Source organism: Mus caroli, chromosome 12 (genome assembly GCF_900094665.2).
Source record: "Mus caroli chromosome 12, CAROLI_EIJ_v1.1, whole genome shotgun sequence".
NCBI classification, from domain to species: domain Eukaryota; kingdom Metazoa; phylum Chordata; class Mammalia; order Rodentia; family Muridae; genus Mus; species Mus caroli.
This window is the reverse complement of record NC_034581.1, coordinates 13,803,139-13,826,445: the sequence shown is the minus strand read 5'-3', so window position 1 is coordinate 13,826,445 and position 23,307 is coordinate 13,803,139. Positions and strand designations below refer to the sequence as shown.

The 23,307-nt window shown below is 43.4% G+C and overlaps 1 protein-coding gene across 1 annotated transcript in view; it reads right to left on the bottom strand.

Moving 5' to 3' along the window:
- Nol10 (nucleolar protein 10) overlaps positions 1 to 23,307 on the bottom strand; it is an 82,380-nt gene that overhangs the window by 4,883 nt on the left and 54,190 nt on the right. Inside the window, exons 14-20 of the mRNA XM_021178984.2 lie at positions 23,181 to 23,307; positions 20,395 to 20,474; positions 20,114 to 20,212; positions 18,609 to 18,698; positions 9,036 to 9,206; positions 8,264 to 8,511; positions 484 to 586 (exon numbers count right to left, since the gene is read on the bottom strand). Of these exons, the coding sequence (XP_021034643.1) occupies positions 484 to 586; positions 8,264 to 8,511; positions 9,036 to 9,206; positions 18,609 to 18,698; positions 20,114 to 20,212; positions 20,395 to 20,474; positions 23,181 to 23,307 (918 nt within the window). The remainder of the gene's footprint in view (positions 1 to 483; positions 587 to 8,263; positions 8,512 to 9,035; positions 9,207 to 18,608; positions 18,699 to 20,113; positions 20,213 to 20,394; positions 20,475 to 23,180) is intronic.

Sequence of the window (23,307 nt, the reverse complement as noted above, 5' to 3'; positions counted from 1 at the left end):
GAGAGAGAGAGAGAGAGGAAGAGAAGAGAAGAGAAGAGAAGAGAAGAGAAGAGAAGAGAAGAGAAGAGAAGAGAAGAGAAGGAAAAGGATCTTCAAGACAATTTAAAACAGATTATCACTGACTAAGAAATCACCCTGGGAAATGACTTTATCTGGGCAAGTCCCTTGGTAGTCCTTTCTAGGTAAGTACTGGGTGTGTCTATCCCCTTCCTTGCTCCCTCAGACAGAGCTCTTGTGTAGCTAGGTTGCACGATGGGCCAGAGAGACCCAGAGGAACATAGCAGGGCTACCTCCAGCATGAGGCTTTTCCCCCATGACTGTTTTTCTGTAGCTGTCACCCAGCTGGGGCTCTGGCTATAGGAAACACTGGAGTAGGGAACACAGCTTTCTCAATGAGAAGAGCTTGGGAGAGAGGTCCCAAAGCCATACACATACCTAGAGCTTTTCTGTGTGAATTAAAAATAAAGTCATGGAACTACTCACCCTCTTGAGAGTAAATGTCAACTGCTTGCTGCCAACAGTGGTGTCCGATACATTCAATGTCCCATGTTTTGCTTCAAGTTTCAAACGATCTTCCAGAGTTTTGCTGTAGGAGGTTAAAAGAACAACATATTCATTAACATGCTTTGATTGACTATTTGGAATAAAGTTTAATTAGGACTGATCATATGAACAAGTCTTTCATGCACATGATAAACAGTAACACTTGTCTAGCAGAGCCCAGAGTTGGCTGCCCTCAAACTGTCATTTTCCATAAGCACACTGTAAAAACAGTGGCTGACAAAAACACTAACTAATTCAATAGTTGAGGACCTCAACCTCAATGGCTGCCACTTAGTTCACTGGACTAAAATTCTGGAGCTAAAATGCAAGGAGCAATGTTTCTGGCCTGTGTCTCCTGGGGTAGTTTGCAGCGATGGTGATTCTAGGTCACTCTATAGTTAAACCAGCGAGGTGGATGGCCATGTAGGCCCTTGTTCACCTACAAGGAACTGGGTGCAAGTTGAGTTTCCAGTCACAGGGGGTCTCTGACACCTTTAGTTTTTCTTCATCAACCTTAGTCAATCCCCATGGACAACCGAACACAAATTCCTCTGTTCACACTGACAGGGAACAGAAACAATTTACATGTTGGGTAAATTCTACCTGATTTCTTTCCATTGAGATGTCTGCTGGTATCTTAAGGTTTTGACACCCTGTTCCAGAATTGAATCTCAATTCACTTCTTGATGAGGTTTTCTAAACTATTCTAGTCTCTTTATACAATGGCTATCTCCATAACTGTTGGTTGATCTGTAATTTTCTTCTTTATACTGAAAAATCCTTATGTGCTTCCAATGCTGGGGAGAGCGCGAGCGTGTGTGTGTGTGTGTGTGTGTGTGTGTGTGTGTGTGTGTATGTGCGTGCGTGCGCGCGCGCGCTGCACTTATACTAAGACAAAACCTTTTTTCTTTATAGTGCAAGCTGGTCTTGAATTCTAGGCAATCTGCTTTAGCCTCCCTAGTCTGCCTGCTCCAGAGCACAGCAGAGGGAACCAGAAAGGAAGAGTGCTGTTTCCCTTGTAGCTCTCTTTCTTCCTCTTCAAACCAAGTGAGTGCACAAGAATAAAATAAAAGCTCAAGGCCCCTTCCATCTCCCACCTTCCCTTGAGGGACCCCACTAAGGACCTCTTAAAGTCCCTACTAAAAACCTGATAGAACAAGGAGCAGGGCAGTTTGTGAGAGACATCCTCTGTCCCCTGGAATGATCTCTGTGACTCATTACGAGTGGATCCCTGCTCTTGAGGGAGCTACCACACAATCAAGTTCCTTTGAGAATTTGAAGCCAAGGTTTGATGTTCACACCATGAGAAGTTCACCGCACTCTATAGCTACCTGTAGCGTGCTAAGCACACCTTCGTTACACAGTCTGAGGCAGGAGTGGTTAGCAGAAAAGTGGCACTCTTTTCTAGGCGATCACGTTATTAAGAAGCACTTTTAAAACACTTTTCATCTTCAAAGTTCTTTACAGACTAACTAATTAATCCTTTCAACATCCCTGAGACAGAAGTATTTATCCTTTATAGATGGCAAAAGGGAGGTAAATGTTAAATGACTTGCCCCAGGCTGTATGTGGATCAAGTCTAAAGCCAGGGTTCCAGGAGGGAGTTTGCTTTTCAGGTGTGTGTGAGACCACAGATTTATACACATCTCTTCAGGAGACATGTCCATCAAGTGTTCCCAGTGACAAGCTTCCACATGACAAACTGGAAGGAATGAAAATCCAGTTGCAATTTTTTAAAAAACTCAAAAGTGAGGCACGAGCTGACTGGTGCAGCAGGCTGTCCATCTAGGCAGACTCCTCAGCCTGGTCACGGCTGCTCTTTTTACAGCTCGAAACGTCGAGCTTCAAAGTTAGCAGGAATTCTGAACTATGGAGCCACTGAGACAAAGTGGGCCACAGAGCACCTTAATTTGGGGAGTAAAAGACTTTTCAAGTCAATTGTGGGAAATTACTACTCTTTAAGAACACCCCGACTTCCTCCACACTAGGGCACATAACTGCCTTTCTCCCAATGTTCTCTCCTCCTGTACCTGTAAAAACTTGTTCTGTCTAGGCTGCTGAGAGAGGCAAGCTGAGTGTTAGGACGAGCCATGGCAGAAGATCAGAGACAGCTCGGATGGTGTGCAGACTTCTACATTAAAGCAAGCTCCCCTCCCCTCCCTTTGAACATCAGTGTGTGGCTGCTACCCGGCTGGTCATCGTCTGCTGCTGAGTGTGACTGGTCAGAGAGAAGATGCAGGACAGACACTGTGCAGCAGCACATGGGACAGGATGCAGGGAAGCAGGCAGGTAGGGGATGGACTGGCTTCCTTTACTTCAGGCCCTCCTTATCCCCCTGAGCCCAGGCTTCAGGTCACTTCAGACACTTTCTAGTTGGTACAATTACGTATTTCAGGAAAAAAAAAAATATAAGCAGGACAAGTTAATAAAAACATTATGCTGATTACAAAGAGAAGACACAGGAATTAAGATTAGAAGCTGAAACATCCAGCTATCCAGGGTAGAACATAAAGGGAAGAGCCTAAATGATTAGTAAGGATACCTTAATATAAAAAAGAAAACGGGCATAAACTACAAGGGGGAAAAAAAAAATCAAATGAGTTATTTATTAGCTGCCCCAGGAAAGGAGAACGACTTACTTCTTTGAGGCTTAAAATACACACATACGTTATAATTTCTTTAATTAGCAACATTTAATTAAAAAAAATCACTCTTCAACCAGTTTTTTAATCCCTCTGCAGGGGAAAGCAAGCTAAAAAGCAGAAGGCAACCTACCTCAGTGTTCCTCAGAACAGATTCTAGTCACATGGTAAACAGAATCCAAACATAAAATACAAACAGTGCTTAGTGTTTCAAGTTTTAATATTAGGTACTCCTAACTCACCAATGGTGGGGGCTCACTGGTTAAGAACATCTCTGTCAAAACAAAACAAACAAACAAACCGGAAAAAAGCCGGACGTGGTGGCGCACGCCTTTAATCCCAGCACTCGGGAGGCGGAGGCAGGAGGATTTCTGAGTTCAAGGCCAGCCTGGTCTACAGAGTGAGTTCCACAACAGCCAGGGCTACACAGAGAAACCCTGTCTCGAAAAAAACCAAAAAAAAAAAAAAAAAAAAGGAACATCTCTGTCCTTGCTGAGGACCCAGTCTGATTCCCAGCACACATCAGAGACCACATCTGTCTAAAACTCCAGGGTATCTGCACTTACATCATGCACATAAACTTAGGTAAGTGCATATACATGCACACTAAATAAGTGCATCTTTTAAATAACTGACAAAACTTTGCTTTTCCTATAAAAGTTTTCAAATACTCTCAATATTGCTAGTTTCCAAGTGGTGCTTCATAAGCTCCAGTGAGGGTGATCAATTTAAGCAGTCAAAAATGTGATACTTCAATCTCTCAGCACACTCAACTAAACAGATGTATGGCATTTATCTGACTCAACAAACATGTTTTCCCTGGGATTCTATTTCTTACTAAACATATCCTCAGTATTCTGTAACCTTGCACATCATACAAAAGGGCTAGCATCTCTCCAATGGCCACATAGCACAAGCCCAGCCTTAGGTCTCCATGTGCCCTCATGAACACAAGCTGCAACCCCAGCTCTATGCTCTGAATGTCAGACTTGCTTCACCTCACAGGGAACACGCTGGACATTTCAGCGCTACCTCAACTGTTCCATTCTGCTTCGGGGTTTAAATCAGTAGCCAGTGTTAGAGTTGGTGTCTGCCTCCCCTACCTTCACACAGCCTTTTGGGTGATAACTTGGCTCTGAGTCTGCAAGCTCCTCTTGCCCCTGGCCTTGGGTAGGGTCTAGGCACATGGACCTTTTTGGGTACAGGGGACAGCTCTATCTCTTCTCAGACTCTCTGACAGTCTGAGTGGCTCCTTGGAAGTACAGTCTCTCTCATACCATTGCTCTAAAGCTGAGAGACTTGACCATGGGTTTCTGAACAGGGGCCTCTTCTGCTTCTATGACTTAATTCTCCGATGAACATGCAGTATTGTTACACAAGCTGTTTGTGTTACTGAGGGAGGGACTGCTGAGGACAGGTCTGACAATGCTAATCTCAGCTGGACAGTTCTCCATGGCTTTCCAGGGGTCTGCTGGGACTTGTCCACACCCCACTGAATGCTCAGCACTGAAACACCTTTCAAAAGACCAGTTCCAACAGGACTCTCACAAACGGTTTCCTGAGTTTTCCCTAAATCAAGCCCCTTTCTTTCTTTTCTCTCTTCTACACCTCTCTGACTCAGAGGATATCTGCTAGGATAGGAGTAACAGACATGTGTCCTTCCTGTCCTCAGAGTCTAGGAGGGTCTTAGCTCATTCATACCAGGCATTCCTTGGATGTTTGATGAATGGATAGGGGGTGGGGAAGCTGATAAGTGGGTAAATAACTCACAAACACAGTTAGCAATGTGTAAAGCATAAAAATTTGTGTTGATGGACATGTGTATTTATCTAAAACCTGCTGACTATTGACTGTTTACTTTCTCTGCTACAAAAATAATTTTCAAGCTGGGCAAGTCTGAGTGAATATTTAAACACAATACATCCCATTTTGTTGCTGTCTTTCCTGGACTGCCTTGTGGTGACTCATGGGATAAACATAAGGAGTTATTTCAGTTCTCTAAAGGATAATGGTTCAATGCTTTACTAAGCTGTATTAAAATCTGCAAGCCCAGGATTTACCACAATAACCCAGTCAAGACTAGCACTCAGTAAACTGCTTTTGCCAGTGCTAGCCAGCCCCACTGGGTTAGCCCTTTAAGAAGCAAGCTAAGTAACCTCCCCAGCTCTTCTCATAGCGACTGTTTTACCCACCGACTGTGCTTTGCTGCAGGGATTCCCTCAGCTGCTGTTTATTCTTGCTTCCTGCATCTTATTTATTTAGTGCAGAGAAGGAGCATGTGTGGTAGTCAGACAGCTTCTAGTAGGCAGCTCTTTCATTCCACCATGAGGGACCTAGGACTAGACTTAGGTTGCCAGCAAGTGTCTTTACCCATTCAGGCACCTTGCTAGACCTGATGTTTACTCTTAAAATTTAAAAGTTACCGGTACAATCTGCATGAGTGTGTGCTGTATGAGAGTGAAGCTGGAAGAGGGAGTCAGGTTCCCTGGGAACTGGACTTACACATGGTTGTGAGCCTTCTGATGTCAGTGCTGGAAGTAAACGCAGGTTCTTTGAAAGAACAGCAAGCACGCTCCACCATGGAGCCATTTCTTCTGCTCTATTAAATAAGAATTTTTAAAAACCCTAAAAATATTTTAAAATTGTGTTTTATGAGTGTTTCATCTTCATATATATGTATCATGTGTGGGCCTGGTTCTGTGGAGTCAGAAGAGGGCATCAGATCCCCTGGAACTGGTGTTTCAGACGTTTGTGAACTACCATGTTGGTGCTGGGAACTGAACCCTATTTGTTGAAAGCAACAAAAAAACAAAAAAACCAACACATGCTCTTAACTTCTGAGCCATCTCTTTAGCCCCTAACTACAAACTTTTCTCCTGCTTGTTTGTCACGTGACTATCCAGCTCCAGCCCACAGGAGAATGATCTCAAGCTCAGTCATCCTCCACCCCCAAAGTGGCCTAATTCCTATGGCTACACCGAACACAATCACTGCCGTTTCCTACCAGGGTTTACCAGGACATGAAGTTTTCTTGAGAAGACCTGAGGGGCAGCAGCTGACAGGCTGTCCTTCCAGTGTCTATTCCATTCCAAGCACTAGCTGGGAGTGCATGAAGCAAGACAAATGCAACAGAAAATAAACAATAAAAGCAGTCTGCAGCAGTGGTCTGAGAGTAACCCTGAACAAAGCAAGTTGCACAGTTATGGTGTGCCCACCCTGCAAAGCTATTTAGCAGTTTCTCAAAAGGCTAAGGACAGAGCAGCAACATGACTGCAATTCCACTCACGTAGGTAAAAACACATTCCAGCCTGAGCTATGGTTAAGCCAGCTTGGGCTCTCTGTAGAGTGACTCTTGTCTCTAAAACCAAAACTAACCAAACGGCTGCCTCGGAAAAAACTCTATCCATGTCTGTCTGTCTGTCTCTCTCTCTCTCTGTGTGTGTGTGTATGCCACTAGCTTCTTTATAGCACACCTTTTGTTAACTGGAACACATGTGCTCCTTGGTTCTAAGGGGAAGGAGTGGCCTACCATCACTGTGTTAGATAAGCGACAGAAGTGTGAAGATGAGAAAAGACATGTCTGAACTCCAGAAGCAACACTGATGCCTTTCCCACCCCACCTTTCTCCCCCTGGACTTTGTAAAAATCCCTTTTCCTGAATGGAAAACCGAGTGCTGGAGAAGGAAGCTCAAGAGGCACAGTAGTATTGGCTCTGCCGAATGTCTCTGGCCCAACCAGCTGCTCCCAAGGGCATCCCAACTCTTCTCTCAGAGACCACTCAGAGTACCCAGTGTTATCTCAATGCTCTGCTTACGGAGTCTCAGAGGGAAGATGCACTTTGATACTTGACAACTGAAAATAGTTCAAAACAGGACGACTTTTCTGAGGGCTGATGCTCTTTCATGCTGGTGAACATTTAGAACAGAGCCACATACAGCATGTAAGGTGGACAGCCTGGGAGCAGCACGCATATCACATGCTGCACAGCATCTCCAGGGCATGCTTGGCATCCCACGGAAGCTTGGCACGCACTAAAAGGAGCTCCTCTCTCCTGTGTCTAAGGGCCTGGCAGCCACCACTCTTCCTATCTCCCTGCATTTGACTACTCTACTGATCTTCTATCTCTCCATTCAGTTGGAAAGGACTTAATATTTCAAGCAAAATTCTGAGTAAATTTCCAATAATCAGGTAACTGAGCTAGGTAAGGTTTGCTATGTTTGTCTCTCTCTCTCTGTGTATGTGTGTGTGCACATGTATGCAGAGGCTGGTGGCCAAAATTGAGTACCTTTTTCAATTACTCTCCATTTTTAAAATTAATTAATTAATAAATTACTTCTGAGACAGGGTCTTTCTGTACAGCCCTGGGATTTGCTAGGAGTTTAGGTTGGCCTTGAACTTGTAATTTTCCTGCCTTTGCCGCCTGAGTGCTGGGATTGAAGGTGTATGCCACTACACCCAGATTCTCCTTTTTTCTTGAGACATGATTCCCTACTGATCTTGGTTTCTGCAGATTTGGCTAGACTCACTGGCCAAGTTCCGGGATCAGTCTGTTCCAGGCATGAACAACTGCATCTAGCTCTTTTGCATGGGTGCTGGGAATCAAATTCAGGCCCTCACACTGGAACAGCAAACACTTTACCAAAATTGAATCCCCCAGCCCTTGGTCTGGGTGTTAACCAGAGGTTCTGTAAGCCTCAAAAGTGATGCAAGGAAGGAGAAAGAGCTTGAAGCATCCTGGGCTTCCTAACAAAACTTTCTCAAAACAAACAAATTAATTAAACATCACTTTTGTTAAGAGGCCTTTGCTATGCTGTCTGACCCGAAGGATGTGGACACAGCAAGTACCTAAAGGCTTGGGCAACCCAATGGAAAACAAGGGGACAAGAGTGAGGCTTTTAGAGATTAAAAGTGTTCTAACATATGTTAATATATGAAGACTTTAAAGGGCAGTGAGGGCCCAGTGGCTCTGCTGGTGACTTTCCTGCTGGGTTGCATCCACCACCCAGAGAGAACAGGTGTGTGAGAGCACAGGGAGGTGTGTGAGGAAGGAGCATGGCTGGACTCCACAGGCTACTCACTTCATCAGTCTCTGCTTGGTGGCAGACTCTTTGAAGCTCCTGAACTCTTCGCCTGCTTTGATCTCGTAGAACTGGGGCTTCAGGACTGTCTGCTGGTCCTCCTTCAGTTGCTCCTGCCGCTTCACTCTTTCTTCCTGCTGCAGGAGTCTGCGCTGCTTCCTGACTTCTTCAACCCAACCTTTCTCATCATCTGAGCTCTCTGAACTTTCTGCATCACTGGGTTTTCCTTCCGGTTCTTCCTCCTCTTCCTGAAATCAAAAATAGCAGGACGAGCTCTTCCCCCGGCCAAACATGGACCATTAGAGACATTAGCCCATCAGAGTACGTGACAGCTGCTCCATGGAGCATCACAAGAAATGCCTTTAATTAATAAGATACATTCCAGGCTGAATGTCAAGCAATTAGTATACAACTAATTACCTCTCATGTATAATCAGAGGCTGTGAGTTAAGAAAGCTGTAAGAAGCTGTAAACACACAGTATCTGTCTTTATGAAATGTCATGATTTCTCTCACTTGAGGCTCTGAGATTTTATATAGAATATACATGTGCAAACAGACTCGTGTGCATGAATAACATGAGAGAAGAAGTTCGACCGTTCAGTGGAACAACAGGACTAACAGGAGGAGAAGGGTGAGGGGGACACAGTAGACCGGGTCAAAGTGTCCTTATGCAACACAGGGCCATGTATACTGCAGAACAAAAGGTCTTTAAAACAGGCAAGCAACAAGCAGCAGCCATCCCCAGCTAACTGAGGACAGCTATGCCTTACATCCTTGAGCTCCTGCTGCTCCAAGAGCCTCAGCTGCTTCTTCCTCTTCTCACTAATCCTCGAGACGAGGGGGTTGAGAAGCCTGAACTCTTCACTGTCCTCGTCCACCTGGAAGTCGGGATTCTCAAACATAACTTTAAATCGATCATCCGTGAGGATATTAGGGAGGCTCTGCAAGAGAGACAGGGACCAGTCAGTGTCTGAATTTAAAAAAACAAAACAAAACAAACCACCAGAAAATGGTTTTACAACACTTAGTCCATAAGGTATAGACTATTAACATTATAAAATGTTCAAAATTTCTTTAGAAACAATTTCTAGAACTTTCTGATTGATTGTAGGTTTTACTTTCCAACAACAAAACAAATTCTATTCATAAATTTAACAGCTGATTAATAATTCTTGGCTGTTATACATAATGATCTAAAAATGAATCTTTACGTTAATATTATGCTTACTATATAGGAAAGAATTTTCTCCAAATTTTAAGATACGGCTTTATTTGTTTGAGTCAGGGTTTCTCTGTGTCGCAGCTCTGGCTTTCCTGGAACTCTCTGTAGACCAGGCTGGCCTCCAACTCACCGAGATCTTCCAGCCTCTGCCTCCCAAGTATGAGGACTAAAGGTGTGTGCCACCACTACCAGGACAGGATATGGCTTCTAAAGTATAGCTATCATATTAAAGTAAAATATGAAAGCTTTCCAATGTCACAGTCCACAATGGAAGGAGTTTAAGCTGTCAGTCAGTGTGGTGGTGTAGCTGGCAGTAGTACTTTACTGTCTCCAACACAGGAACTATGAAATTCCCAACTATGAAGCTGGAACACTTCCATGCATTATAAGGATAACTCCATTGGTTTTATTCCTTGGACCATGGATTACTCTTAACAGACAAGGTACAGTCTCTACATAACAAAGCTTTGGCTATTCAGATTCCTTTGCATCGTTCAGAACTGGCATTAAATTCCTTTTTATTTGTACTGTTTTATGTAGCAAGCTTCCTAACATGTTATACTGGCTAGTTTTGTGTCAACTTGACACAGCTGGAATTATCACAGAGAAAGGAGTTTCAGGTGAGGAAATGCCTCCATGAGATCCAGCTGTGGGGCATTTTCTCAATTAGTGATCAAGGGGGAAAGGCCCCTTGTGGGTGGGACCATCTCTGGGCTGGGGAAGCAAGGGGAAGCAACCCAGTAAGTAACATCCCTCCATGGCCTCTGCATCAGCTCCTGCTTTCTGACCTGCTTGAGTTCCAGTCCTGACTTCCTTCGGTGATGAACAGCAGTATGGAAATGTAAGCCAAATAAACCCTTTCCTCCCCAACTTGCTTCTTGGTCATGATGTTTGTGCAGGAATAGAAACCCTGACTAAGACACATGTATAAGAAACACATTTGCTCATTGACTCAGATGATGGTCATTTCACACTCAGGGCCTGGAAGCCAGTGGAAAGCAGCCACCCAGGAATGATTATAAATCAGAGCGCCAGCCTAGAACTGAGCTGGGAAGCGCCAGCCTACTTGTGACGGCTCTCGCTTCACCAAACTGGCTGATGCTCCACTTCTGAATTCAGTCCTGAATGCCGCATCTGTGTAGCAGAGCTACAGAAAAACACAGCAAATCAACGGCAAAGTATGGCCCCCTTATTACTTGTATGAAACTATAAACTATAATCCCTTAACTAAAACTCGAAGAGATACAAGTTCAAAAGTCACCCTTGAGTAAATATCATTTCTAAAATAGACCAAGGAAGGAAAAGACCTAGTGTCTGACTCCAACTTCAGAGGGAAGAAAAAAACCGCAAAGTGTTTGCTGCAAAGTTCTGTATGAAAAAAATGTTCAGAATGTATAAAGGGCATTCAGAATGTATGAAGGATGTTCAAGAGTGTGAAGGTACTCAGAGGGAAAAAAAGTAATTTAATAGAACTATATCCAAGAGAGTATCCTGGGGACACGGCATTGAGGAGACCTAAAACCAAATAGGTTTCAACAAGTAGAGATTGGAAAAGAAGGGCTGGATGATCAGCAGTTAGGAGAACTTCCTACTCTAGCAGAGATCTAGGTTCTGTTCCCAGTGCTTACACTAGGCAGCTCCCAACTAACCATCTATAACTCCAGTTCCAGAGGATCCACATCTTCCAGCCTCTGTGGGTACTTGTATGAGTGCGTGTGTGTGTGTGTGTGTATATATATATATATATATATATATATATATATATATATATATATTGTGTGTGTGTGCGCACATGTACACACATACTCAAGCCTACACTCATACACACAGTATATATATTTTTTTAATTAAAAAAAAAAAAAGAAATATGGTACGGGGCTGGCAATATGGTTCAGCGGGTAAGAGCATTGACTGTTCTTCCAAAGGTCCTGAGTTCAAACCCAGCAACCACATGGTGGCTTACAACGACCCGTAATGAGATCTGATGCCCTCTTCTGGTGCGTCCTGAAGACAGCTACAGTGTACTTATATATAATAATAAATAAATCTTTGGGCCGGAGTGAGCAGGGACTGAGCGAATGGGGCCAACTGGAGAAAGCAGTGCTGACAGGAGGGAACAGAGGTACTAAAATTAAATTCCCAACAACCACATGAAGGCTCACAACCATCTATACAGCTACAACGTGTTCATATACATAAAATTAAAAAAAAAAAAAAAGAAATACGAAGACAGCATATCAACTGACTAAGGAGTAGTGAATTATCTGACAAGTATGGAATTTGGAAAAGACATCCTAAAAGACAAAAATTAAAAACAACCAAGGCAGACTATAAACACTTTCATTACTCTGACTGTTCTTTGAAGACTTGGGGAGAGCCACTATTCAGAGAAAGTCAGGAGAGAGGAGGACACGGTGACAAACTGCTCTAAGAGGTGGCAGCAGCATGGTGCATGGCACAGGGCTAAGAAGAGACTAGAATCATTATAAGGTTCAGAGGTATCCTAGGAAGTGATGAAGAGGCAGGGCCTGCACTAAGGTGATGGAAATCAAAGGATGGGACTGACTCCAGCCAGGGAGCAATCCCTGTGAAACACACTTCTATGGAACTAGAGTAGCAGCAGCTAGATGAGAGGAGAGAGCTAAAGATGAACCATGGGGTTGGAAACAGCTCTCAGCTGCTTGGTCTGTGTGGGCAGACGCTGGAATGATGAGCTTGGAGCCATCATTAGAGCATCAGGGTAAAAGGTGCAGGCTAGAGCGAAGGGCGGGAGATGATGTTCATTTAAGACTTAAGTGTGTCACAGACATAATCCACAGTCTGACCGACACCAATAGGTGTCTTGGGAGCAGTCATTCATACAAGGACTCAGGAGAGAGGAAGGGGCTGCCAGGTAAATTTTGGAGTCACTTATAAATGTGAGAAAGCTGATATTGGCAATCAACCAATATTTCATATCAAAAGCCATGTGCCTATTAGGTTAAAAAACAAAGAAGGAAAAAATTAATATCTTGATGTATTTGTCAAAATTATCATATTTAAAATAACAGAGACTGTTAAATAGAGTATGTTGTTGGTATTTTAAAGATTTTTCTCCCCGTTAGTTTACAACAAACAAACTATCCTGCTTAAAGACAAGTATGCTTTAGATGAATGATTATAAAATAAAAACTCCTTTGACCCAGTTGTAAAGGTTTTTCCCCTAAGGACTTCTGCTTGTCTAATTGCTTATTTTCACAGCTGTCTTAAAAGAAAAAAGAATAAGATAGTGATGTTCTTGAAGTAATTTACAAGTGTCTGGCTAGTGATCTGTCTTACAAATACACACACATACACATGCTCAACACTTGCTTTGGTGTTTGGAAAATATGTGAATACCACCTTCAGCACTACCTCAAAGAATCACTTCTGTAGCTCCGAGCAGACACGTATTATTATCTTGTCCCAATATAGAAACATACAAAGACTACCTGCTACTTAAAACCCTGATTCTCTAGTCCCACCTCTAGCCTAAGGAAGGAGGGAGAGGAGGAGGTCTAGCGGGGCTGGGCGGGTTGTGAGAGGGAAGTGAACAGTAACAGGAGGAAATGAAGGCTGGCAGGCACACAGCAGGTGCTCTCCCAGCCTGCAAGTGACAATCCTCAGAGTGCTGCCGGTGGGTACTCCCCCAAATATCCTAGCCTGTCCCCTCCTCTGAATTTTCATGCAGCTCTCTAGGTCCCCACCCTGACTATGAACAAAGTATCAAGATCATGGCAGGAAATAATAATTTTTTCTTCCAAGAGAATTCCCTCTAAAGACCTAGGTTTCTAGGCTGAGTGGCTCAGCAAGCAGCTAGTGATCCATCTGGGCCAGAGTACAGCCTGGAAGGCACCTAGCATGGCACGGTGGTCAAGAGAGCTTTGCCAGGATAGTGCCTCTCCTATTTCAGGAGTAAGCCCTCTCAGTGCTGTGTGGAGGGTGCAGTGTGATGCTGCTGTGTCTTGTATTTACCTTCATGAGCCCTCACTGGGCACTCAGGTGGTGAATGCAAAGTATCTGGGTAGAAACTGCATTCCTTCAGAGACCCAGAGTTCTTCCAATTCTTTGTCCAATGCAGAGAACATTACATGAAACAGTTCAGGGAGACCCCAGGATTTGAAGGTGATCAATCCACAAAGACTTAGAAATGAGTTCTTCAGGAATGTACAAACAAATACATCTGAGTTACACAGATTCTTGCCACAAGGTCCAGACTTATGGTACAGAACAAGGGGCTGATTGGTGATAATGACACAGAAACTTACTCCAGGGGAAATCAAAGTCATGTGAGGTGACTTGGCTACAAATAGCATTTACATAGTTACAACATTGTAAAGCCCAATATTGACTTCACCAAAATTACCATCTCGCTCTAGCGGGAAGGAAAAGTCAAGACGCAGCACCACGGGCAACAGCAGGAGAGAGTTTTATACCACAATGGCCAGCTAAAGAGGGGAGAGTGGGTTCCCACAGAAGCACAAGCAAGGCAGGGAGGGAAGATAAGGGAATAAGAGGTGTGATGTTCAACCCTCCCTGGAGCCCCTGTGAAAACACCGAGTTTTGAGTGTTCATATCATTGTAATTGTAATTTGCAATAAAAAAAAAACTTTAAATGACAAAATTCTAATGTTAAAACTATCTGATCTAACTCAGTATGTTTGCACATAATCACATTTGTTCCCCAAAGCGATGAATTATTACTTTACTATAAAGTGTTAATGGCATTTACTGATTCCTGAGACGAAGACACTGCTTCTGTGGCTTTCTAGTCCCAGTCCAGTCAGCCTCTCTCACACAGAACCCAGGAACAATGCACTCAACACAGACCACAGCAACAGAGAGAAACTGAGCAAAAAGGGCTGGCATATAGAACATGCGCTGTGGGGGAAATGGTCCCACCCACTTGGATGGACTCTTACAAGCCAAATGGGGTACAGGTGCCTATGCATCTCAAAGATGCTTGAGCATACGGGAAGCTCAATTTGCATTTGTTGAAAGGTAATCTAATTAACACCACCAAGTTCTAAGTTCCTTCAGCAGCCAGACAGTGCTCACTGATGGTCTGCATGGTAGTCTACATGGTAGGTCACTTCCTGTTGTAGACTCAACATCAACTGTAGAGTATACAGCTTATTAGACTCCATGACGTTATCAGTGGGAACAGTAACTGGGAACAGCTCCGGGATCAGTCCAGGCAGAGCTTACTTAGGGTCAGGAGGCAGCATTGACACTCGGAGGCTCTGACGTGCCCTGCTCATGGGTGGAACTGATGGCCTGCTGTAGTTTGCAACTCTTTAAAATCTTCCTGATAAGGGGAGCTTTCTTTAATTTATGAACAAACAATTTGGTTTGAAGATTAAAGTATTAGATGATGAATTATACAACTCCAAGAACAGAGTTTTAAAAGACCATACATTATATCTGTATTTCAAGAGTAAGACTGAACTCTAATAATAGGACCTGATTTAGATTAAGTCAATAAAAAGCAAATCAGGGCCCATTTCATTAACAAAGCTTCCTAGAAGAATCTGGTGATCAGGTGATGTGGCTATAAAGACACAACTGGTTATAAAGAGCCAAGAAGAAGACACAGCAGTTGACAGAAGAATGTAGGCTTTGTCTTCTCTGAATCTAGCACAAACAGTACCAACCCAATAACTATCCCCCTAAGATAGATGCTGAAGGAAATGCATGCTGTCTTGGTTATGAAGTACACAACAGGTGCAAGCAAGAGTAAATGCTTGCCTGGAAGTACCATCCAGAGAGTCAGAGCCCAGATTAAGTTAAACACCAGCATGTCCTTAACACCACGATTCAAATTTCAGACTTCTGAAGTTACTCAACTGTGGTATCAGCATGAAGTGTAAACTCCCAGCACTCTGATGTGAACAGGAGGCAGGCTCACGAGCACCAGCCACCATGGTGTATCTTTCAATGCTCTCAGTGAGTGATGCTCCCCTATGGCCAGCAGTTTACACAGCACAGGAGCACAGCATTGCTGGAACTTGCATCCCATGTTAAACGTTCTTCACAAAGTTGGTAATTAAAGAAGAAAAAGATGAAAATGTTCCAGAGGGAGGAAGGGGAGGAGGGAGAAAGGAAGGGGAGGAGGGAGAGAGGAGAGGAGGGAAGGAGGAAGGAAGGAGGAGAGGAAGTACAGAGGAAGAAGCTGGGAGTGGGAAATGGGACACTGCCACTGGGTAGGACTTTATAGATACAATTTGAGAAACAGTGTGAAGCGAATGTCTCAAAATAAATTAGAAAGCAGTAGTAACAGAAGGTAAACATGTCACTTGCAATGACACCAGCAAAGGCTGTCATATTAAAGGAACTTTCAAAACAGCTAGGATGGGGCTGAGTGGCACAGAGCTTTTCTGGCACACATGGGACCCTGGGATAATCCCAGCACTGCAGAAATGAACTTGCTCTTGGAGTTAATGATATAAACAGGGCCTTGGATGAAACTTTGAAAAGCAACAATTTACTAGGGCAAAGAAAAACAATGGGTCCACATTGAAAGTGTGGGAAGAGAAAACAGCAAGCATCGTTCAAAATATTCTTGACAGTTTTTACAAAATAAGTTAAAAAGTGAAATACTAGGATATTTTCTACTGTTTTAATTAACAGTATATTTAAAAGGCTTCAGTTGCCTATTTTCATTTCCCTAGACCAGGAGAGAGTTCCTAAAGTTCTGGGAAAACCGTCAGAGGAGGAGCAATGTAATTCTTCACTAAAATGAGCACTGCTGTGTGCTTCCAGCTTTCTAGGTCATTTCTACCATCCCATACTACCCCGCCTCCATCCAACCTCAACAAAAGCCTCCCAGAGGAAGGGCTTTTCGAAAGGGGTGGCTCAGTTAGTTAAATATGTGCCCAGAACCAACCTGAAAATCTGGGTATGGGAGTGTGTCCCTATAATCTCAGCACTGGGGAGGGAGAGAAAATCTTCTGATTTTCCAGGACTCACTGGCCATCTAGCCGAGCCTAATCCCAGGCACCAGGGAGTGTCTCAAAACCCAGTGTAGCAGCACCTGAGGACTGCAAGAACATTCAGTGCATGAACACACACAAAGACCCTTTCCCCAACACACAGAGTCTCCCAAAGGGAATGTACCAACTTCTGCATCTTCATCACCACGACCTGTAAGAAGGCTCTGCCATACACCATGCTGCTCAAAACAGCGAAACTGAGTTTAGTCCAAGTACCCTATAGCAGGGTTGTGCCAAGGACTCTGAGCACAAAGCATCCCTGAAGTGCACACATCTATAGTCTGAATCTGCTCCACTCTTTTTGTAGGAGCTTCAGGAAGACGATACAATGATCACTTCCACGCGGCTTGTAAAATGACAGCTTTATAAAGCTAAAAAGTCAGGGCTAATCATCCTCACTCAGCTAACGAGACCAATGGGAATGCTCGGGGAGGACGTCAGCAAAGCCGGAAGCCACTATTTCCACCCTGTAGGTACACGCACTCAGGGTGCACACACTTGGTCACACACTGGCACACATAGCTACAGTAAAAAAATGTGAATTTAAATGAGTAAGCTTGCTCAGTATTGGTTTATTATTCATGCAGAGGACAGGGAAACATAAAACCATCCATGTATTTTACTTTAAAGGGGCTTCCAAAGATTTAAATAATTTACTTAAAGAATGTAATAGGCCAGGATGAAAGGCTATTGGGAGAGGCTACCGAAGAGAAGAGAGAGAAGGCAGCAGAGTGAAGCTTCTGGTCGGAACACCACAGAAGTGACAGCAGTAAGATGACCCCTACCTGTCCTGGGTTACAGGTGAAAGTGTAGCTGAGGAGCCGGCTAGCATCACAACCAGTGCCCAGCCAGCCTCAAATAAGAGCCTGGCTTCTGAGGAAGGCAGAGGAACCAAAGAGCACAGTAGGGCTCATACAACTATAGCTTACATTCACCTACCTGGTTGGAGAGCAAAGAATAAGCTACCAGACAAGGAGCCTGCATGGCCCAAGGCCACAAGGTTAGGCCCTTACTCCAGGTCCTGCATGCTCTTCTGGTGGGCAAGGGTTTGGGGCAGTGGATACTACACTGCTCTCAGCAGATGAAGGAACAGGGCAGGGGAGGACCCCCGACTCTTCATAAATCTGGAAAAACTAGGTACATCTTCCCAACTCGGGACAATACTAATACTGTGCTAACGTTAGTATTTTATGGCTGCTCCCTGTCTACTGTTACCTCAGAAAAGGCAGGCAGGTAGCAGCTACATGGAAGCACATACCTTCCCGTAATGCCATGTCAAAAACAAAAAGCAGTTACTTCTACAATTAAAAAACTCTTGACCTTTAAAATCATGCAAATCAAGAAGCTCAAATTTTCATGTTCATTTTCAGAAAATCCATGAAATTGCTCAGGCCATTAAGGGTGTAAGTATCTGAAAAGCCACCATGTGTCTGAAAGGTATCACTTTAAGGAAGCAATGTGTAATGGTCCACGACATAATGGTGCAGAATGAGGTCTGCCCAGGTCACAGTGGGCTGGACACAGATCTGTGGTACAAACAGTGCTGGGTTCAGAGAGTAATGATTATCTAGTCACTGTCCACACTGTGAGCTAACCGATGCACCACTGAACATCCAGAGCTCACAGTGGGTCAACTCTAATGCCAGCTATCCCGGCCATATGCACATGATCCTCACCAAAAGAAGTAAACTGTTCCTGAGCACAGAAATTCAGTTCAGCATAAAATAAATGCAAATAAAAGTAAATTATGAGCCAATAAACCTAGTCAGTACAAAAAAAAAAAATCAACAGCAATTTAGCAGCAAAGGATTAAGTAAATTTTAACACAGAATATATAGCCACTTAACATACAGAGAATTTAACAAATGTGAAACTGCTAATACAGTGTATACCTTTAAGAGGACTGATGTGGAGGAATCGGCCCAATACTAATGCTTTTCCTCTATAGGTGTGGGAGGTGGAGGTGGCTTTTAACTTTTTTCAATTTTTCAAACTTTCCATACTGAGCAAGTATGGAGGGTGGGGAAACCCCAATAATAAAAAGATATACATTACTACCCATGGACTGTAAATCAACTTACTGATACTTTCTGTGCCTTAGGACATCTTACCTTAACTTTCTTTTTCAGTGTAGACTTTTGTTTCTCCTCTTCCTCTTCAATTAATTTAAGTGCCAGTTCTTTGTTAACTTTTGGCAGTTTCTGGTAAAGAGGTGGAAATGAGATACACTGAGATAAATACACTTAACATTAAAGGTCAGCGGGGCTGTGAGTAGTGTAAATTCACAAAGGGAAGCTCACTCCTACTTCTTAGTTGACCGTCCATGGTAGGAAAAGAATTACCCAAGGAAGAGCAGCAGGTGGGCCAAATGGCGCAGAACGGTGAGCATGGCCTGTAATGGGAGCATACTGCCTTCCCAGCTCCCTAGAAAGCTGGCCACAGAGGGCCTAGGACCCTTGGAATTGCAGCCACCTGCCCTGCTCTCTGCTGCAGTTGTGGGAACCTCTGAAATGCTTCCTGGAGCGCTCTGTAAAAGGTGAATTCCTAGGGTCTAGATGGGAGCGTAAGGACTCTCAGATAAGTGGTGGGCTACCTACTGCCTTCTTTCACATCATGCTCACCTATTGTACTAAGTAAAATGTAGCTCTGGCAGGTACACAGCCCCCTTCTGCTAAAACTCATGCATACTCACAATCACTGCTGTTATAAACTCTGAGTAACTGTGGAAAATGGAACGAGCACTGAGGTCATCTCAGGAAAGTAACTAGTCTTTTGTAGGTGAGAGTGTGTATATTACATCCATATTTTAAACCAATGTTCAGTTATAAAGATTTTATCACGCAGTGATCTGACTTAATGGATGGGATGCCAGAGAGGCAGGAAGGCAGGAACATTCAGACAGGAAGCTCCACCCTGTCTGCTCATGGTCTGACTGAAATAACCAACAGCAGTTCTTTATACCAGGGGGCTAGCAGGTAGCTCTGGCAGCAGTGGTATTCACCCGTCTGCAGTTCTCAACACACCTAGGATCACCCTCAAATGCCAAGAGCACCAGCCTGCCAGTCCCTTAGGAGCCTGGGTCCTCCTGCGCGCGCCCATACCTTTCTTGCCGCCTGGATCTAAGTTACCATTCCTCTTCTCCTACCTCAGTGTTTCTGTCTTTTGGGAGCTCAAATGCCTTCCAGACACTAAATTCTCTCCATCAATACAACTGGTGTTGGCTGTTTCCTTACTCTGTCTACATCTCTGCATCCTGGGATGCACAGAAACTGAGAACCAAGCACACTTGCAGGAGATGGAGATAAGCAGATTGCTAACATCTGTCAAACTGAAAGCAGCTGGAACTGTTATCAGGTGTTTTCAGTGTGGCCCGCAGCAGCTCTGTAGATCAAAACTCCATAGCCTAGTGTGTCTTGGCCTTTTGGTTATTATCAAGTACATATTATTACCCAAACACCTAACCACCCACCCTCATGACAAAATACACCAAGAAAGCAAAAGATGTGAGCTAAAAGATGGAAATTCATGGATATGATAGCAGACTTCTTCAGAGTAACACACAAAATGAAGATTAACTATTTTCCCCTGATAATCGCAATGCTGACTAGATCTTTACCTTTAATTGGACTCTCTGTGCACGTGTTTCTTCTATCTTCTGTCGAATTTTCTCTTTCCTATATTCTTCATAAGCAAATGGATTGACCATCAATTTCACCTTTTCAAAACAAAGAATGAAATTAATCAGAATCAGTATTTAGTATCATATACATACCATGACTATTATACCAAAGAAAGTAGATCCCTCACAATGCAGAAGTATACTTTGTGAAGGCAAAAGTAGGTAGAGGCAGCTGTGGATGGCTTACTATCACCTGAAATATCCATAGCAGTACTTACCTTGTGGTAGAGTCTGATATCCATGAAAAAACCATGCATATATGCTCGGAGGAAAGGTGATCCAATGAGATGTGTGAGCCCTGCCAAAGTTAAGCAGAAGAGGATAAATCTCTATGATGTCTTTATTAAAAGACATTAAAAGTTTTTCTTTCCTTCTTTATTAGTGGTTATTTTATGTGTATGGGTGTTTTGTCTGTCTGTATGTCTGTGCACCACATGTATACAGTGCTTGTGGTGTCCAGAAGAGGGTGCTGGACCCCTGCAACTGGAATTACAGGAAGTCGTGAGCAGCCACATGGGTGCTGCGGATTGAACCTAGAAGAGCAGACAGGGCTTTTAATCATGGAGCTCTCTCCAGTCTTTACAATTTAAGCTTTTCTTAAACAACATTTTAATTATGATACGGTTTCCCTTTAAAGTAACATAATTAAGGACTGCTAATCTTACTCCAACTCATAGAGATCCACTCCCCCTGTACCCACCCCCAAGGTGGTTCCCAGGTATATACTGTTAGGTAGGAATGGTGAAAGCAAAAACTGGGGCAGAGTTGTCAACATTTCCAGAAACAAAGGACAATGTGATAGCATGGTCCTCCAAGCACAAACAGCTGACAAACTTGACTCACATACACACATGCTCATGCATATTAGGACCATTCCTGGCTGGGGGTACAGGTCAGATGGAATACTTGTATAGCACGCACAGTTTCAGCATCACAAACATCTACATTGCTGCCAGTACACAACTGGAGTTCATTATTAGTTTATGTTCGGGAATTTTCTCTTCCGTAGATTTTCCTTATGATTACATTTAGAATAGGAATCCAAGGGCTAGCTAGGAAGAGGATCAACAGGTAAAGCATCTGCCATGCAAGCCTGATAACCTGAGTTCCATCCCTGGAACCCACATAAAGGCAGAAGGACAGAACCAACTCTGTAAAGCTGTCAGTCTGTCGCCCACATGCATGCCACACAAGCACATTACACACACACACACGTGTAGGAATAAAACAAAAAATTTAGCCGGGCAGTGGTGGCGCATGCCTTTAATCCCAGCACTTGGGAGGCAGAGGCAGGCNGATTTCTGAGTTCGAGGCCAGCCTGGTCTACAGAGTGAGTTCCAGGACAGCCAGGGCTACACAGAGAAACCCTGTCTCGAAAAATCAAAAACAAAAACAAAAACAAAAATTTAGACTAGGAACACATTAAGTGTAGACACATTTAGGGAACACATATGAACTCTCTGCTATGTCACAGAAAGTTGCTTTTTAAAAAACATGTTTTTATGCATGTATGTGTTTATACATGTGTGAGTGTAGGTGCCTATGTTGTCCAGAAGAAGCTGTTGGATCCCCTGTAGCTTGAGTTATAGGTGTCTGTGAGCTGCCTGATGTGGGTGCTCCAAACCCAGCTCAGGTTCTCTGTAAGAGTAGTAGGTGCTCTTAACTGCTGAGCCATCTCTCCATTCCCTAGAAATTATTTAGGTGCAAATATTGAGGGAAGAGGAAGGAGGGAGGGGGGAGGGAGGGAGGGAGGGAGAGAGGGAGAGGGAGAGAGAGAAAACACACCATGGCTGTCATGAGACAATTTATCCTCAAAGGAACCATGTGTGAAATACAGCTTTGGTATAGTACCAAGTCATTTCCTTCCTTGGTGGTACCTGAACTAAGAAGAGTCTTGTGCTTGGTAGGTAAGCTTTCTAGCCATGAGACACACCTCTTGCCAGCCTTTTACTTCTTATTCTGAGATATGGTCTCACTAAGCATCCCAGACAAGCTTTGAACTACCTCAGTTTTTTGGGTGAATGAGACAATAGGCCACAGGCTATTTCGCTATTGTTCAATATTGACTTACATATTTAGACCTAAAAATTATACTGAAAATAGATCACATAGTTTAAAGTAGTATGCATACAACAACAGAAGGGAAAAATTAAACTTAGGATGTTCTTCTATTAGTTACAATAGAGTTAACGCACAATTTATTCATATGTCTGCATGGACTTAGCACCCAGCATTTTCTCAGAGGATGTGGTCTGATTAACTACCCAACATAAACTCTTTGTTAATGATGTCATCTGAAGGTCTTTAGGGAACTGAGGGTCTTACTCTTTAGTGCTGGGCCCCACTGCAGGTCTAAAACCATGTGTGCGCTCAGTCACAGACTGCAAAATCTACATATCTTGATCTAAAATCTCTTGGAAAACTAAGTCAGGTATTTGCTACAGTGATGGAAAGCTGCATATCCCTAATTTTAAAATCCAGACTCAAAACCCTGAAACTTTTGAGTGGCAACTCAGGACTCAAAAAGTTCTGAACTTTGGAGCACTTCAGACTTCAGGCTGGAATATCCAGCCTGCATTAAGAGTCTTTTCTATTTCAAGGTTTGAATCCCAAGTTTTGGATTAGATCTTTTATGAATAAATCTAAGAACCATATGCTTACAGTCTGAGAGAGTTTCAAGGTGTCATATTTATTTACATTCATCACACTCTCAAAGCCACATTTGACTCCCATCACTCCGAGAGACACCACTCTCAGGACAGGATGTCGGTTGCTAAAAGGGAGTCTCTCCCAATTAAAGCATAAAAGGCTTCAGCCAATTGATTTTACCAAAGCTTTTCTGAGCAGAGATTATAAGGTTGATCATTTAGAACATTTTGATATCTAATTTGGCAGAAATGGGACATTTGGAAAGATCAGATAAAAATGGCTCAGTTGATTCTAATGTTCAAAACCCACAAATGTGAAAATAAGACAATTTCATAAACATTTTATCACATTTTACCTAAATTTTCAAGGTCTTTCTTGGTGACAAATTTGTAATCATCATACACTGTGCTCTCTGGATTCTCTTCTAATTCTTCTGTCAAGTTGTCCAGGAAGGAACACCACCTGGGAGCAGGACCCAAAAC